We start from the raw sequence: 14,570 nt of genomic DNA, 5'->3' as shown, positions 1-14,570 counted from the left end.
ATGTAGTATTTGAAACTAGACCAATGCAGCCCAGAGCACACAGAAGAAACACAAGCAACCAAAAGAGCAGCCAATATCAGGGCACATCAGTCACAAGAAGTTTCCGGACACAGACCCAACATCGTAAAAGCGCCACAGTGTCGGCGACGACACCACCTCGATTACCGTCTATATCCTTGCCAAACCCCGATGCCAGCCCTACCACTGGTTGTGCTGTTGTGCGATCCGCGCTGCAAGATGGAGAAAAGAGATGAGACCGCAGCCCAGAACAAGCCAGGAGCCAAAACGCCACTGCTGTATGCAACCAACCCAAAAGACCCTACTCGTTGCATCTGCTGACCCCCAAAAAAGCACCCTTGAACCATCCTTAGCGTGCTGTGTAACCCTTCACCTGCTCTGGGTTGCGTACCCAGGCCCAGGCCATGAACCCTTACCATAAGATGCCGTGCTACCCGTAACAAAGAGAACCCATTCCGTCGGATCGGATATCCCACCGATCTGGTCTGGTACTACCGCCAAAATTGGGAGGAATGCATTCGCGGGGGTGTGTCGCCAGGCAGCCAGCCGGTGTCGGTGGGGGGGCATCCGCCCGTCAACCCCTAATCTCGGAACTCGACCTCGCCGCATCACTCCCCAAAGGCCCGTGATGTGTCGACGCAACATCCTCCTCGTGCACGAGACTAACTTCGGTCCGCCGTATCATTTCGTGATAGTCCTCAAAGCCGTCCTCCTCATCTCCACCCGCCACCACGCCAGCGCGGTTCCTCCGTCCGGCCGTCGCACCGAACACCCTCTGACCCCGGATGTCCGTGAGCCCAATACCAGCGCCATCGCTAGCACCAGTACCGCCGGTACCGCCGCTGGAAGAAAAAGGGCGCAAAAAGCTGGGCGGCCGCGGCCGTTGCAGCCACAATATCTTGCCTCTCAGCGCGGGCTTCGCGTGCGGCGTCGTCGCCCCCCCAGCCGCCGCCGCCGCCGCACTGCTGTCGCGCGCCTCCTGGCGACTGGCACGGGGCTGGGACAGTACGTACCCCACCTCAATGTCCGGGTAGAGGTAGGGCCGATTGATGCCCATGGACTCGAACACGGCGGGGAACCAGAGGCGGCCGAGCGGCCAGAGGGCCGGGATGGTGGCGGTGACGATGGCGAGGTTGACCTCGACCGTGTTGAGCGTGTAGCCGAGCGAGTAGTGCTGGTCCTCCGGGTGGAGATGCCACAGCCTCAGCACATAGTACAGGCGCAGCACGCTCGTGACCGTGACGCTGCGGGGATGATGACTTGTTAGGCCGGGCCACTTAAGACACTTTGTAATGGGGGGGGATTGCTCGTCTCGGAACTTACAGTGCGCCGAGCGTGAAGACGGCTAGTAGCGCGTACCGGACTCTGTTGGCCAATTTGATGTGTAGGAAGACGATGAAGGGTATCAGTAGCGTCATGATGTCGGTGAGTATATTGGTGGATGCAAGAGCCACGGTGAAGTAATCTCCCCGGAAGCAGCTACCGTGCCTCGTACCAAGCCAGGCATAATTGATCGGCTCACACATGAAGATTGTGGCGGGGAGGAAGGCGAGAAGTTGGGCCAGCAAGAAGCAGATTAGGGCATTGCATGCTAGACGAACAGATCTCTTGGTGCCACCGAGCCTGAGCAGAAACAGCAAGGCCGAGATCTTCACCAGAACAAGCAGGGGCGTGTAGAAGACGCGGTTGATGTAAGCCCAGAATGCCCCTTGGTTCCACGGAATGTCTGGCGGGAGGTCGGCGTCATGGATGCCCCAACCTCCGGCTCGTATGACTGGAGGACTATGTTAGCACCGTCTTAGGTCCTCGAGGGCTCGGGTCGTCGTACACAACGTCGCGAAAACAGCTTGCGGAACCCCCAGCACCTAGATGTAAACATTTAGCTACAGGGTCGGGTCTGAAGGGTGTGGAGGTTGGACATACAGCCGCTAGAAAGATCAACCAGTCATCTGCATGTCTTATTAGTGAACCTGTCGTAGCTCTGCCAAAACTTGTCTTGCTCACCCAGTCCGAGTCCGTGTGATAAACGCCTGCTGTACACTCTGAGGCCACAGGCCGTCAGAGCGAGAGCAGGGGAAAAGGCAAGCAGGAAAATGCCGAACACCTGAAAACCGCTGTAGAGCGTCGGTCCTGGCAGGCTCACTGCGAATGCATGTTTCGCATCAGGAAATCCAGGCATGCTGTTTCCCCTCGGTGCGATTTGTCACAGGCACTCTCTGAGTAAATATTGAGCAGCAAGTCGTCTCCATGAAAGGCGAAGACGATGGATATTGCCACCGCAGTTTTCAGGTCGGACACTGGTTCTTGGGGATAAGAGAAATCACCCCTCGACGTCGAAGTCAGGTAAGGGGTTGTTGAGTTGTATCACTTGAGCGCTAGTGTTGATCCCTGAGGCCTGGCCCCGGATTCTCTTATAATAAACCCAGACATGGCTAGCAAGGATGCTCGGCAGATGTAACCGGTGAAGGTGGACGGGGAAAGGAGTCGCTCCCCGGTCAGTCACCGTGGTGACCGGGGTCCGCGCCGCAACCTCAACGGGCGAAACTTGGGAGCGCAGAGTCCTGCTTGGTTGACCGTCCAATCCTCAAGCTGCATTCAAGGAAGCCAACCGTAAATTGATTGCTCCTTTCGACTTTTTGCAAAAGACCCTGCGTCGGGTTGTCTATAAATGGCCAGGAAAACGATGAGAGTCGAACTAAAGATACCGGTGAACTCGTGTCTCAAAAGGGCGTGGTAAGCATGGGCGCAGAGAGGGCTCTTTTGGTTTCATTGCTTCGCCTTCTTCCGGACACAGTCCAAGCCAAACGCGCTTTGGCCCTTGCCCGAGCAACGGGACTATTCCGCTTGGGAGAAATTTGGAACCGAACCCGTTAGGTGATCGCTCCCCCTGGTAGGGGCCTCGTTCTTCACTGGCGTCGGAGGGACCGAGTTGTCGGGCCGGGGAATTGGCTTCTTGAAAGGGGAAGGAAACGAATCCTTGTAACAGTGGATGGCTCTTGGAGAGGAACGGAGGTACGAAGCAACCTATCCTTTTTCGAAGCCGTTGTCGCGAACGTGGCTTCGGCCCGTGAGATCAGCGGGAAATGACGGACAAATAGGGTCTAGTGAAGCAACTCCCTGCCTTCCAGAATGAGGGTGAGTCGTCCCCGTTTTGCAAGAGGCAAGAGGTATCGAAGTTAACCAAGGCACAACCCCCGAAGTCAAGAGATGCCTGAGGCACTGCCACTTTCGAGAATGATGGCTGAGCCGAGTCCCCTTCCCTCGGTTAGTCCTTCCATCCCCATGATTTTCCATGTTGTGCGAGTCGGGAAAGAGCCTTATTACGGATACCTCAAAGGACAACCGGCATTGACTGCCCAGACCGTGTAGTCAAGCTAGGTAGAATTCCGGGCGAGGGCAATAAGGGTACCTTACTTGAAAAAAACAACCGAACGCTTCCGTCTCGTCGATTGCTTGGGTTGCATGCTTTGCCCCTTTCCCACAGCGAGGATCCAATGCACTCGTCTATTTTCTAGAAAAATCGTGCTTGAAGTTTTCGGAGCCTAGCCGGTGTGCATCGATTCCAGAGGCCCGCACAATACCGAACCCTGGAGCCCGGCTCACCGACTGGAGCTCCGTCTTTTCGCCAGCGCCTTCCCCGGATCGGTGATTGGCCGGACCCACACTCGGCTGCCCCCGGCGACTTGGGCCGAGCCGCCCGCCCGTGTTTCCCGGGCCAAGAGTTGTCGTGGGCCGGAAACAACCTGAGCAATCGGCTGTTTTTGCTCGAGTCAGTTACGCAAGGCTGCATCGAATCGTGCATTGTATGGTGCGTCATCGCATGGTCACTCCGGGAATGCAACCTGACATGCCATTGGGGCCGACGTTCCACGATTCGAGGTCTGGCAGTCATTGGGCTGGAGAGTTAAAAGAGGACGTTATCCGTCAATGCCGTTCCGGCCCAAGGCGAGGGAAGGGGACGGACTTGAGACTCGAGAAACGACGCCGACTGGGGCAGCGAGAAAGAGGGTGTGAAGCCCCTGCCCGAACCGCCCTATCGGGAAGGCTGGGTCCCTGAGGCTGAGCTGCGATTGGCAGGACAAGGCCCATTGTTTCGTCACTTCATGTACTGCCAACTCAGAGCTTCCCCTCCACCAAGCTCCCCTCGTCAGTGGCCCAACCCCCTCGCTTTTTCCCGAAGGATCAAGTTCAGCCCGCCCGGATGACGATGGGGGCAATCTGGTGACTTTCTCTGAGGTCAGTTCGGTTTGAAGAGAAGAGGTTCTGGCGAAGAAACTTGGCCTTGTGTCGGAAATCGGCAGGGTTGGTTGGTTGGTGGACTGAAAGAGCTTGGCTGGAGCTTGGCGAGAGTGTCCGAATAAGCATCCGCTGATCTGGGAGGTGTCAAGGCTGGATGGGCATAGGGAATTGCAACTTGTCCTCCGAATGGCAACATCATCAGCCTGGTCCAGGGCCCGTCAGCATGCTGTGCTCCGAAAACCGACGAGACATCTTGCCGTGTCCGAGGAGAGCTGAGGTGCATCAGTGCGGCCTTGGTTTGCAGACGGGCCCGGCTTACCCTTGTTTGAGCGGGATATGCAGCAGCCACTTGTACGGATACTGTGAGCAATTTGTGTGTCTTGAACCTTCGTAGAATCGTTCCTCCAAACAATTTTCATAGTTGAGCCATCATCGCGTCTGAGATTTCTGGCGTTTAACTGTTTGGCAGCAATTGTAGAAACAGCTCAGCAGAGGAAAGAACCCCCCAGCCAGCATCAGAGCACATTCAGGCCCGTGCACCCGCTAACCTGAGCGCCATCCCCTGGTCGGCTGCAACTTTGCTACCCCATCGGCAACTCTCAGCTCTTGACCGATCTTTGAAATTCGCCAGTCGCCCAACAATCAACAGCTACAACAACTTGTCGAGCTTCGGCCGATTGCACCCTCGTTTTGAGCCATTGGAACTCGAGTATGCCCTGCGCTAGCAGCCAGGAACTCTGCTTCCACAGTCCTTCATTTTGCATAGCATAACAGCTCCCGCCGCGGTGTTGAGGTAGCGGTGAGTGCAACCGAATGGATCGGAAGTTGGAGTGTTTTGGCCGCGAAAGCTGGTCGGGCAGCCAGCATCGCGAAACCAAACAACGCGGATATGGGGCGAAATGCTGATATAACAACCGCCCGACAGCTTCACTCTTTTTGTCGCAGGACCCGACGAAACTGAAATAAAACACAGGCGCTAGATGCCCTGAAGACGCGCGACCAGTCACTCCTTATTCTATTTTCGATTTTTTGGCGCTGCGGACCACCTGCACGCCGTAACGTTATCCGTCGAAGCGATTTTTGGCCTCTTTGCCAGCCACGCACTTTTCGTGTCCCGCCTCCCGCATTTTCGCACAGCGCCCAACCACGGCCACTTCCAAGCTTGCCTTTCCAAGCCTTTGGAGGCCCCTGTGCAGTGCTCGAGAGCAGGCTCTTCCCCTCCATTCTTCCATTCTTTCCGATTAATCTTCCTTGCCTTGCTCTGAGGAGATACGGAGCCTCCCTCTTTGAAATACCAACCCCAGCTTTTTCTAGGGTGAGTGAGTTGTCCCTCGGCTGCTCCGCACACCCAAGCTTCCTGCACCCCTCCACGTCGGCCCCGTCCACCTACACCGCCAGCATCTTTCTGACCCTGCCACCGCACACAGCAACGGGCTGTAGCAGCAAAACTCACGTCACCACTGCGCGTGGTGACTGTTCGCCTTGTCTTCCACACCAGTCTCCGCTGGTGCTTTGGGAGGCCTTGCTGCTGGCAGTCAAGAAGCGTCGTCCCCTCGTATCTCCAGCGAGTTCCACGACCACCCGATAACACCCGTCCAACAGCGCCAGCGACGGACGCTTCCTCGCCGACAAGACACCGCAAGCCCCCGACCGGAAGACAGACCGCCCACTTCGTCTTCCCAGCGGACTCTCCGCCGAACCCCCCGCTTCTCTGCCAGTCCCAGTCCCAGTCCCAGTCCCAGCCCCCGCCACCCCGATACTACACCACGCCGGGCCCACCTCGAAGCGGCCACTGTTGGCATTAGCCCTCGGCCACTCTTCTCGACAGCTGGCGACCCTGCGCAATCTGGACCGGCCGAGCAAATCTTCCATTCCTTTCGGCGGCAGCTCTCCCAGGAGCTGAGCGACGATCCCGAAGAAGCGTCGACCGTTCTCCCGTCGTCGTTCAACCAAAATAGCCAGCAATACCCCTCTTCGACAAGACCCCAGCCTCACCCGGCTGTCCGGCTCTCCAAGCATACCAAGAGTGCCATCCTCTGGGCCCTCGAGGAAGCACTCCGAAAACCGCACCCTTTCTCCTCCGATCCTGTTGAGGAGAACGCTTCGATGGCGGATCTTCTCGCCGGTAGCGGCGGCGGCCCGCCCACGACCAATGGCCATGTCACATCCTCCCGGCCAACTGCACCTCCGGCTCAGACTGGATCCCCGCAACAAGTGATTCGTGGCCCTCGCATGATCATGCGCGAGCGGGCAGAGCGCGAGGCCAGACAGCGAGCAGAGAGGGAGCAGATGGAGCGAGCCCGTGCTGAAGAAGAGGCTCGCTTACTTGAAGAGACACAACGCCGGGCGGCTGAACAGAGGCCGCCCGTCGCTGGCGCTGCCCCAGGCGGCGATATACCCACCGATCCGGCCACCCAACGCCGGCAACAGCGTGCCCAGGAGGCCCAATCGGGCTCCCGAATCCCATCTGGCATGTCTGCGTCTGCCATGCAGCATCAATCGGCCACCGTACCACCTTTGCGCCCAACCAGAGTTCCGGCCACAGCACAACCACAACAAAGCTTCACCCCCGCGCCTCAGTCTGGCATGAACACATCGGCGCCTGCGCAGACGGGCGAGCCGTCAACCCAAGGCATGGGCTCTGCCCGTATTAAGAATTCGTTCCCCCATGCCTTCGAGCGCTGGGAAGCTCTCTCGGCGCACTGGGAGGGCATGACGAGCTTCTGGCTGCGGAGACTCCAAGAAAACACGGACGAGGCCGAACGTAACCCGATAAGCACGCAACTCTCTCGACAAGTTGCCGATCTCTCGGCTGCTGGTGCCAATCTCTTCCATGCCGTGGTCGAGCTGCAGCGCCTCCGCGCTAGTTCCGAGCGCAAATTCCAGAGGTGGTTCTTCGAGACCCGCTCAGAGTTGGAGCGGAACCAAGAGGTAAACGCAGTCCTCGAGACACAGATGGAGCACGAGCGGCAAGCCAGAGCCGACGCCGTCCGGGTCGCTGCCCAGAACGACGCCGAGAATATGAAGCTCCAGAAGCTGGTGGGCGAGATGCGACGGGAATTGCTCATTTCCAAGGAGGAAGCTCGCCGCGCTTGGGAGGAGCTCGGTCGCCGCGAACAAGAAGAACGCGACCGTACCGTTTCGCTTCAGCAGGGGCAGCCGACGATCGTCGGCGGAGTGCAGGTCGTACCGATGACCCAGACCATACCAAGTCGCACCGCAAGTCGGCACACCCGATCGACCAGCCAAGCTGCTGACACCTCCGACTACGTCGCCGCCCAAGGAAATCAATACCCAGTCTATACCTCTGCCCCTCAGGCACCATCTGCACCTGCCCCCGCCAATCCCGTACCACAGTCGCCAGCTTCGGCCGGTGAGCAGAGTGGCAGATACTACCAGCAGCCCGAGACCGGTGGCAATGATGAGGGCGAATACGGCGGGGACTCCGATGCAGGGTATAGCGAAGGTGAATATATGATTGACGGGAGAGGGAATTACCTGAGGGACGAACAAGGCAACAAAATCCCGTTCCACAGCCCCTCCACGTCACCGAGCCGCGCAAGAAGATCTGATGCCGGCGCCGAGGATTATGAGACCCCCGTATCGCAGGCGCCCACCAGCTACCCACCATCCAGCTCACACTGGGCGGGCGCACAAGCAGGCGCGCAACCGGGCGCGCAACCAGGCACGGCCGAGTACGCCGGCCAGGGCTTTGCCGCGCCTGGCTGGGAGCAACTTCCCCGACACCACCACCCCACCAGGCTAAGCGATGTGATAGAGGAGGACGAGCGAAGCCGGACATCGGTGAGCCACGTAAGCCGTGCCTGAGCAGCCACTTGACTACTACTGGCGGGCGTGTGCGTGTGCGGACTCTCCAGCAACAAGGACCGGGTACGATAGCTCATCGACCGGGACACCAACCAGTACGACACCATGATAAAATGACAAACGGTTCAGTAAATCACGACTTACGTCTTGTCGGGCTTAGACTTTTTCCTCTCTCGGCGGATCGCGCCTTGATGCGTTTCGGGTTGCATAACATCATATCGGCAGGCGGCTTCCTTTGGTTCGGCATGTGCATAAACGTTTTTTTTCGGCATTTTGCCTCTCTTCTTCTCCTCACCGGGCGAGGTCGGCCACCTTGAATCCAGGCCCATCATAGGTAGCCCGGTTGACCATGGACCCCCACGAGGCCTTCAGGGAAACATCTTTCGTCGAGACGACGTTGCCCGACCGCGTGGGGACCCCTCGGGTTTCGTGTGTTTTCTTTCCGGGCTGCACCAACGCTGAATCCAGCTCCCGGTAGATAATGCAGATGACAGATGACGGACGACATTTCTGCCATTACGACTTGGAGATCCTTCACGGCATTTGGTGTGTTTCAATCTCATGTTTCGATTTGGTTGCTGTTTTTTCGGCGCGGCGTTTCTCTCATGAGAGGAAAGGGGGTTGGCTTGGGGGATGCATTCATTGTTTCTTTTCTCACCTCTCTTTATCAACCCCCCCTCCCCCTCCCTTTCTTGATTCTCTTACGTGTCGAGGTCTGTTGCTGGCATCAAGTTCCCCCCTTCCTCGGGGGTATGCTTCATGTGAGACTCGATCGGAGCTTGAAAGGCGGTGGGCTTGGGGGGAAGGACAAAAGTTCGATATTGAATATTGGGGGACCCGTTGGAGTGGCCATGATGGATAAAGAACGCCTTGTTTCATGAATCGGAACGGATAGACGACGACGATATCGGCACGGCTTGGCATGTCCTACTTTGACTTGTTCGGAACACCACGATCGGGCGGATCCCGGTTCCTGCTTCGTTCGGCACTCTCCTGGATGGCTGGCTGGTTTCTGTTGGTTTCCGCGGTGAGGCGTTGCGAGGGGTGGGAGGTGGGATAGAGTGAGGGTAATCGTAATGTGGAGGTCCGGGGGTGCAGGTGTGGTTTGTGGTGAGCAACGCCGAGTCGTGGGACGTTATCGGGAATACAGCCGGGAAACCAGGGTGGAAGGAATCGGGGATGCCTTGTTGTATTTGTAGGGAACTTGATGGAATGAATGGAACGATTTGGCATGCGCAGTTTATCTTGAGAATGTCGGGGCTTGGTGCGTGCCAGTGGGTGTTGGGGGTCTGGTTGAGGAAGTGCGGCATCATGTTGGCTTCTGGGTTCATTTGAAGTGAGAGTGAGAAACTAACTCTAACTAACAGACCCAGCATTCCTAATGCTGGTCACGTTTTTAAGTCTTCCTCTCCTGAATATGGTATGATTCCGCGGCCAAACCCATGCATCGATGACGATGCACATGATTCCCTTGCACCGCCATCCCCTGTTCCGTGTTTGTCTGGTGACCCTCGCTGGAAACAAGGTGGGGTCGGCAGGTAACCCCGGCACGAGTGCCCGGCCAGATTGGGCCCCTGTATTCACTCCACTGTACGATCGACAGGCAATGGGTGGGCAACAACGACAACTGCAGCTTCAGTTCAGGTTATTTACTTTTTTCTTTTTACTCAAGAAGCCCGCAGTCTCATAATTTCAGAGACACAATCATTACGCTAGCATCAAGCATGTCCTTTGAATAAACAGGGACTTTGCTCTGAAATTACCTAGCACAACGTGAGGGGTTTGGTGTGAGAAATGGCGAGTGTTGCGGTCCCCATCTCGAGGTATGTCCTTCTTAGGTCTTTTACTGTTTCTTATCATTACACTCATCCCATCGGTTTCATCAATTACAATTCCTAACTATCTCTCAGGACTCCCCTCCGGGGATTGGCAGCTTCACTGCCGGCGCGGTTCGGGACCGGGCTCTCCCCCTGTATGACAAACGGACTGAGATTCTCATCCACCTTTGTTGCCGGTGCGAGGCGGGCTCGGCCTACTGCTGAACTTGGGCGGAGGCGGCGAGAGACCGCATGGACAAGAGGCTTCAAGCATGATGTCAAGGTAGGGGGTTCGGGGCGCAAGCCGCCCTCTTTTGCGTTTGCTTTTGAGTAGGTCCTCTCGTTTATCGACACTGTGTACTCTGGGAGGTGAATGAATGAGTTGCCTAACACTCGGGCAGTATCGACGGCGTTCTGCTTCACGTCGCCAAGCCGATCCCCGGCGCTACTAGGGTCCTCAAGTTCCTGAACGACTACAACATCCCCTTCATCCTGCTCACCAACGGCGGCGGCAAGCACGAGACGGAGCGTGTCAAAGACCTTGAGGCGAGACTCGGCGTGCAACTATCGACAGACAACTTTGTCCAATCCCACACGCCCTTCCAGGAGCTGCTCGAAGGACCGAACAGCCTCCGTGACAAGACCGTCCTGGTGACTGGGTCCGACTACGAGAAGTGCCGCTCCATCTTCAAGGAGTAAGCAAGCACCCTTCCCCCCATCCCCTCCCAACCAAACCCCCCACCCTAACCACCCCTCCCCCCAGGTACGGCTTCAAGAACGTCATCACCCCCGCCGACATCTACGCCGCCGACCCGACCATCTTCCCCTTCCAGCCCGCCGCCTCCTTCACCACCCCCTCCCAACCGCTGCCCAAACCCCTCTACTCCCACCCCGGCCCTCCCAACCCAACCCACCTCCCGTCCCACCTCCAAATCCACGCCATCTTCGTCCTCAACGACCCGCGCGACTGGGCCCTCGACATCCAGATCATCACCGACCTGCTCCTCTCGCACGCGGGCTACCTCGGCACCTACTCCCCGCTCAACAACACCCCGCACCTCCCCGACCGCGGCTGGCAGCGCGACGGGCAGCCGGCCTTGTACTTCAGCAACGCTGATTTGTTGTGGAGCGCGGGCTACCACCTGCCGCGGCTGGGGCAGGGCGCGTTCCAGGCTGCTGTGGCGGGGTTGTGGAAGCGGGTGACGGGCGGGGAGGGGCTGAAGAGGGGGTGTATTGGGAAGCCGTACCGGGAGACGTATCGGTTTGCGGAGCGGGTGCTGGCGGGGCATCGGCGGGAGGTGGTTAGGGCGATGGGGGGTGCTGCTGGGGTTAGTGGGGGTGGTGAGAGTGGTGGTGGTGACAGTGGTGACAGTGGGGTGGGGGCGTTGGAGAGGGTGTATATGGTGGGGGATAACCCGGAGAGTGATATCGCGGGGGCGAATGGGTATGTTAGTGAGGAGGGGACGGAGTGGGTGTCGGTGTTGGTGAAGACGGGGGTGTGGAGTGAGGAGAGGGGTGGGAAGTTGGAGGGGGTGTTTAAGCCGAAGGAGGTGGTGGGTGATGTGATGGGAGCGGTGAAGTGGGCGCTGAAGAGGGAAGGGTGGGATCAAGAAGGGAAGGGGAAGGAACTGGATTGAGGTTGGGGTGGGAGTGGTATTATACGGGGTTAGTATCATAGGAGTATACTTCGTACATAGTTGTAGAAAGGAGGAATAAAGACAAGAGGGACTTTGTAGAGCAAGACTTTTAGGGTTGAGGTATTGGTGGTTCGAAAGTCAAAGTGTACTCGCTACACTTCTTGTTTAATAATGGGGGGTACTATGACAGTCATAGATGTGTAGGAGGATGAGGGGATGAAGATTCCGAGGGATGATTCTTTTGACTTACAGGACAGCTATTCTGAAAGCAATATGAGTTAAGAATTTGAACCTTCAACTAATCATCTGATTGGCTTGGTGGTCTAGTGGTATGATTCTCGCTTAGGGAAAACCCTATAGCTCTGCTTGCGAGAGGTCCCGGGTTCAATCCCCGGCCAAGCCCTGTCATTTGTCTTTTTTTGCCCTGCCGGTTGAGACTCTGTCTCGGCTCTTGGACAACGGACAACGGTTGTTTGTTGAGAAACATACACAACCTCCAATTCGACTTTTATTTTGGCGAAGGGCTTAATAATGCATTCAACGAGAGAATCCTTAGTTTGCTTTGCATATGCTTCGGAACTCCTCTTCTCGTCCACCACATTTTCCATCTGCGAGATTCTAGAACTCTCAACATCTCCTGGTCAGATGTCGTGAGCAATGAAGCTCCTTCGAGTATCTAAGCGAGCAGCGTGACTGATTCTGGTTGGTGAATCTATATTGCCATCCACTCCAGAGTGCCGAGGTTGGTGACTCTGCAGACACCCTCAGCCGCTCGCGACGACACAGTTCCCGGGACGGAGAGGGACGGAAAGTCTCGGTCAAAAATGGTATCTGGGCACACCCAGACCGTCCTGGGCCGCTGCGGCCGCCTGCCCTCCCGAAATGTGCCGCCCGACGGAAGTCATAACAAGCAAGTCTGGACCCGGGTTTTGCGGCAGGCCATGAACCAAAGTTAAATCAAAGTTAAACTAAGTTAATACCAAGCTCTTTGCGTCTCCGGTAATGGTGTCTGCTGTGGTAGCGGGATAATCTGCGACAAATAGCCGGGAGGTGGCTCAATTTATGCGATGCTATTTTCGTGGGGCAGCGTGTGCCGTCCGCGCTGCTTGGCGAGTCCGCGGCCGGGAAGCTGGGACGCTATCTGCCCCAATACTATTTAATGTGCGGACGACCGCCATCTCAACGCTGTTGTTCGGTGGTCCGAGGGGCCGGGACGGCGTGATATTAAACGCATGTGTCCATCGGATATGAAGCTGGGGTCGAATGAGTTGCTCGCGGTGGAGAAGGCCTCGGACACACCTGGCTGGCATTCAAGGCCTCCGGCTTTCCTTCAGCTCACGAGAGGCTTGGGGGTGGTTGCGAGTTGCTGAGAATGGGGAGATGGTACGGGCTCGGGGACTCCGTCTCCTTCGTGCCATGCTATGCCATGCCACGCTAGGCCATGCCCAGGTCTCGGCTCCTGAAGGGAGCAAGGAAAACGGGAGCTGGGCGTGGAATGGTGTGGTGGAAGACAGTTCTTGGTCCATTGTCCGCGAGCACTTCGGTAAATTCCATGATGTTCGATTCGTCGAGCAAGTCGGCTGCGTCGCATTCAATAGTCTGGGCTGCATCGCGCCGGCTTGAGAGTCTCGGTGTCGAATTGAAGCAAACCAGGCTCCGATGCTCGCCGGGAAACACAGGAAGGCACAGAGGTCAAACGGGAAGAGGGAGGGGTGGCCAATGCCCCGATGCGGAAATCGCGGCTTCCTCTCATGCCCGCTGCGGCTTCTCAAATTGGCGTGAGATATTCTGCTTCGAATTTCTCTCAGTCTTTGGCTCGTCAAAATTGCATTTTTATTGTCTCTCTCGAATGGACTCTAGGCTTCGGGAACTCAATTGTGCTCCCTTCGCTGTTGAGATGTGGTGAGCAGCTCCGTTCCGTAACGGAAGTCGCCGACCCAAGCGGATTTCGACTCGGCACTCCCTGCTCCGGAAACCCAGACCTTGGTTGACCCAAAACGGCGCAATGAACCGTCAATTCGGCCAGGGGCCCGGCTCTTGTTCCCCCGCAAACGAGTTCCTGAGCCCTCATGACCATGTTTTGTTTCTTTTCACGACAAAAAGAACTATGTGGTGACGCCCAAAATTCCAGTAGTCGCGCCGGCCTCGAGCCAATGCGCCTATCAGCCGAGAGACCGTTCGGCGATCCTATCTTCAACAGCAACGGGGCCTATGGGGACAGAAGATAAGAGGCATCAGAGGCTTTCAGATAACCAGCTGCAAGGAAAGGTAGGGCGCCCATGCCATTGGCCGAGACATTGGCATGCAGCCGATTCCACATCAGCCCTGGTGGCGAGCGCCGGGATAGCATGTGGAGGCGTTTTTGTAGCGCCGTTTTGCGGACTCTCAGCCGTTCTGCCTCGGATCCGGGAAAGGAGATCGCTTCAGGGGAGGAGCCCCCCTTGATCGGATCGTCTCGAGGATGGGCTCCGAGTTCCCAGCTGTCCTGCGAAAGAAGCCGACGATCACTTCCGCGCACCAGGACAGCACGCGTGAGTGTTATCGCATCATCGCGGGACGGATCGCGATGTTCAAAAGGCGGGCATGCAAACGGTCAACCTGCGCCCCAGACCTCTGGGCGTGCCAGCCCCCGCTTCAATCCCTGCGGTTCCCTGTCTCTCCATCGGGAATTCGACCCATCGCCCAGCCATCAAACCAATTTAGGCAGGTCAGCAATTAACGTTGCTGGGGGTGCTGCATCTTTCCGCGATACTGGCTGGCTGGCTGGTTTGCGTGCTCTTCCAGAAACAGGGTCCCTCCCAAGCCCTCTCCCACCCGTCCACCAAGGCGACCCCCCCTCGCGCCCACTGGGAGAGAGACCGACCCGACCCAGCCAGCACTGGCCAGCGCCATTGTCCAGTCCCAAAGTCGGGAGCCGACGTAGAAATCCACCAAATTCCCCTCGCGCCTCTCTTGCGTCTCTCCCCTTTCGGAGTCTTTCGCATTCCAGTCCGTCAACCCCAAAGCCCCGCTCAGCGATCTGCGCCGAGCG

General features: G+C 57.3%; 3 protein-coding genes and 1 non-coding gene across 4 annotated transcripts; 3 read left to right on the top strand and 1 right to left on the bottom strand.

Annotated features, from left to right (window-relative positions):
* Positions 1 to 592: 592 nt before the first annotated feature.
* B0H64DRAFT_438960 (uncharacterized protein) lies at positions 593 to 2,197 on the bottom strand (the record flags this gene model as incomplete). The annotated part of the gene is made up of 5 exons (XM_062806391.1): positions 593 to 1,262; positions 1,342 to 1,792; positions 1,847 to 1,883; positions 1,942 to 1,967; positions 2,023 to 2,197. 5 exons carry the CDS (start codon positions 2,195 to 2,197, stop codon positions 593 to 595), a joined length of 1,359 nt encoding a protein of 452 aa, XP_062662018.1.
* A 1,436-nt stretch (positions 2,198 to 3,633) lies between these two features.
* B0H64DRAFT_317735 (uncharacterized protein) lies at positions 3,634 to 8,085 on the top strand (the record flags this gene model as incomplete). Its single annotated transcript, XM_062800350.1, is given in 5 exon segments — positions 3,634 to 3,739; positions 4,139 to 4,258; positions 4,272 to 4,320; positions 5,395 to 5,447; positions 5,756 to 8,085. Coding segments are annotated over 5 exon segments (2,658 nt in total), but the record flags the coding sequence as incomplete, so codon positions are not given.
* A 1,326-nt stretch (positions 8,086 to 9,411) lies between these two features.
* On the top strand, positions 9,412 to 11,941 carry B0H64DRAFT_385313 (HAD-like domain-containing protein). The gene is made up of 4 exons (XM_062803064.1): positions 9,412 to 9,908; positions 9,996 to 10,232; positions 10,304 to 10,597; positions 10,666 to 11,941. The coding sequence occupies exons 1-4, from the start codon at positions 9,880 to 9,882 to the stop codon at positions 11,537 to 11,539; spliced, it is 1,434 nt and encodes a 477-aa protein (XP_062662016.1). The 5' UTR covers positions 9,412 to 9,879; the 3' UTR covers positions 11,540 to 11,941.
* Positions 11,852 to 11,942, top strand: B0H64DRAFT_t41. The gene has a single exon. It is a non-coding gene; the product is annotated as a tRNA-Pro (tRNA).
* Positions 11,943 to 14,570: the final 2,628 nt, after the last annotated feature.

This window comes from Chaetomium fimeti, assembly GCF_033439085.1.
Source record: "Chaetomium fimeti strain CBS 168.71 chromosome Unknown B0H64scaffold_2, whole genome shotgun sequence".
Classification (NCBI taxonomy): Eukaryota; Fungi; Ascomycota; class Sordariomycetes; order Sordariales; family Chaetomiaceae; genus Chaetomium; species Chaetomium fimeti.
Note: the sequence above shows the minus strand (reverse complement) of the source record. Positions and strands in the feature narration are given on the sequence as shown.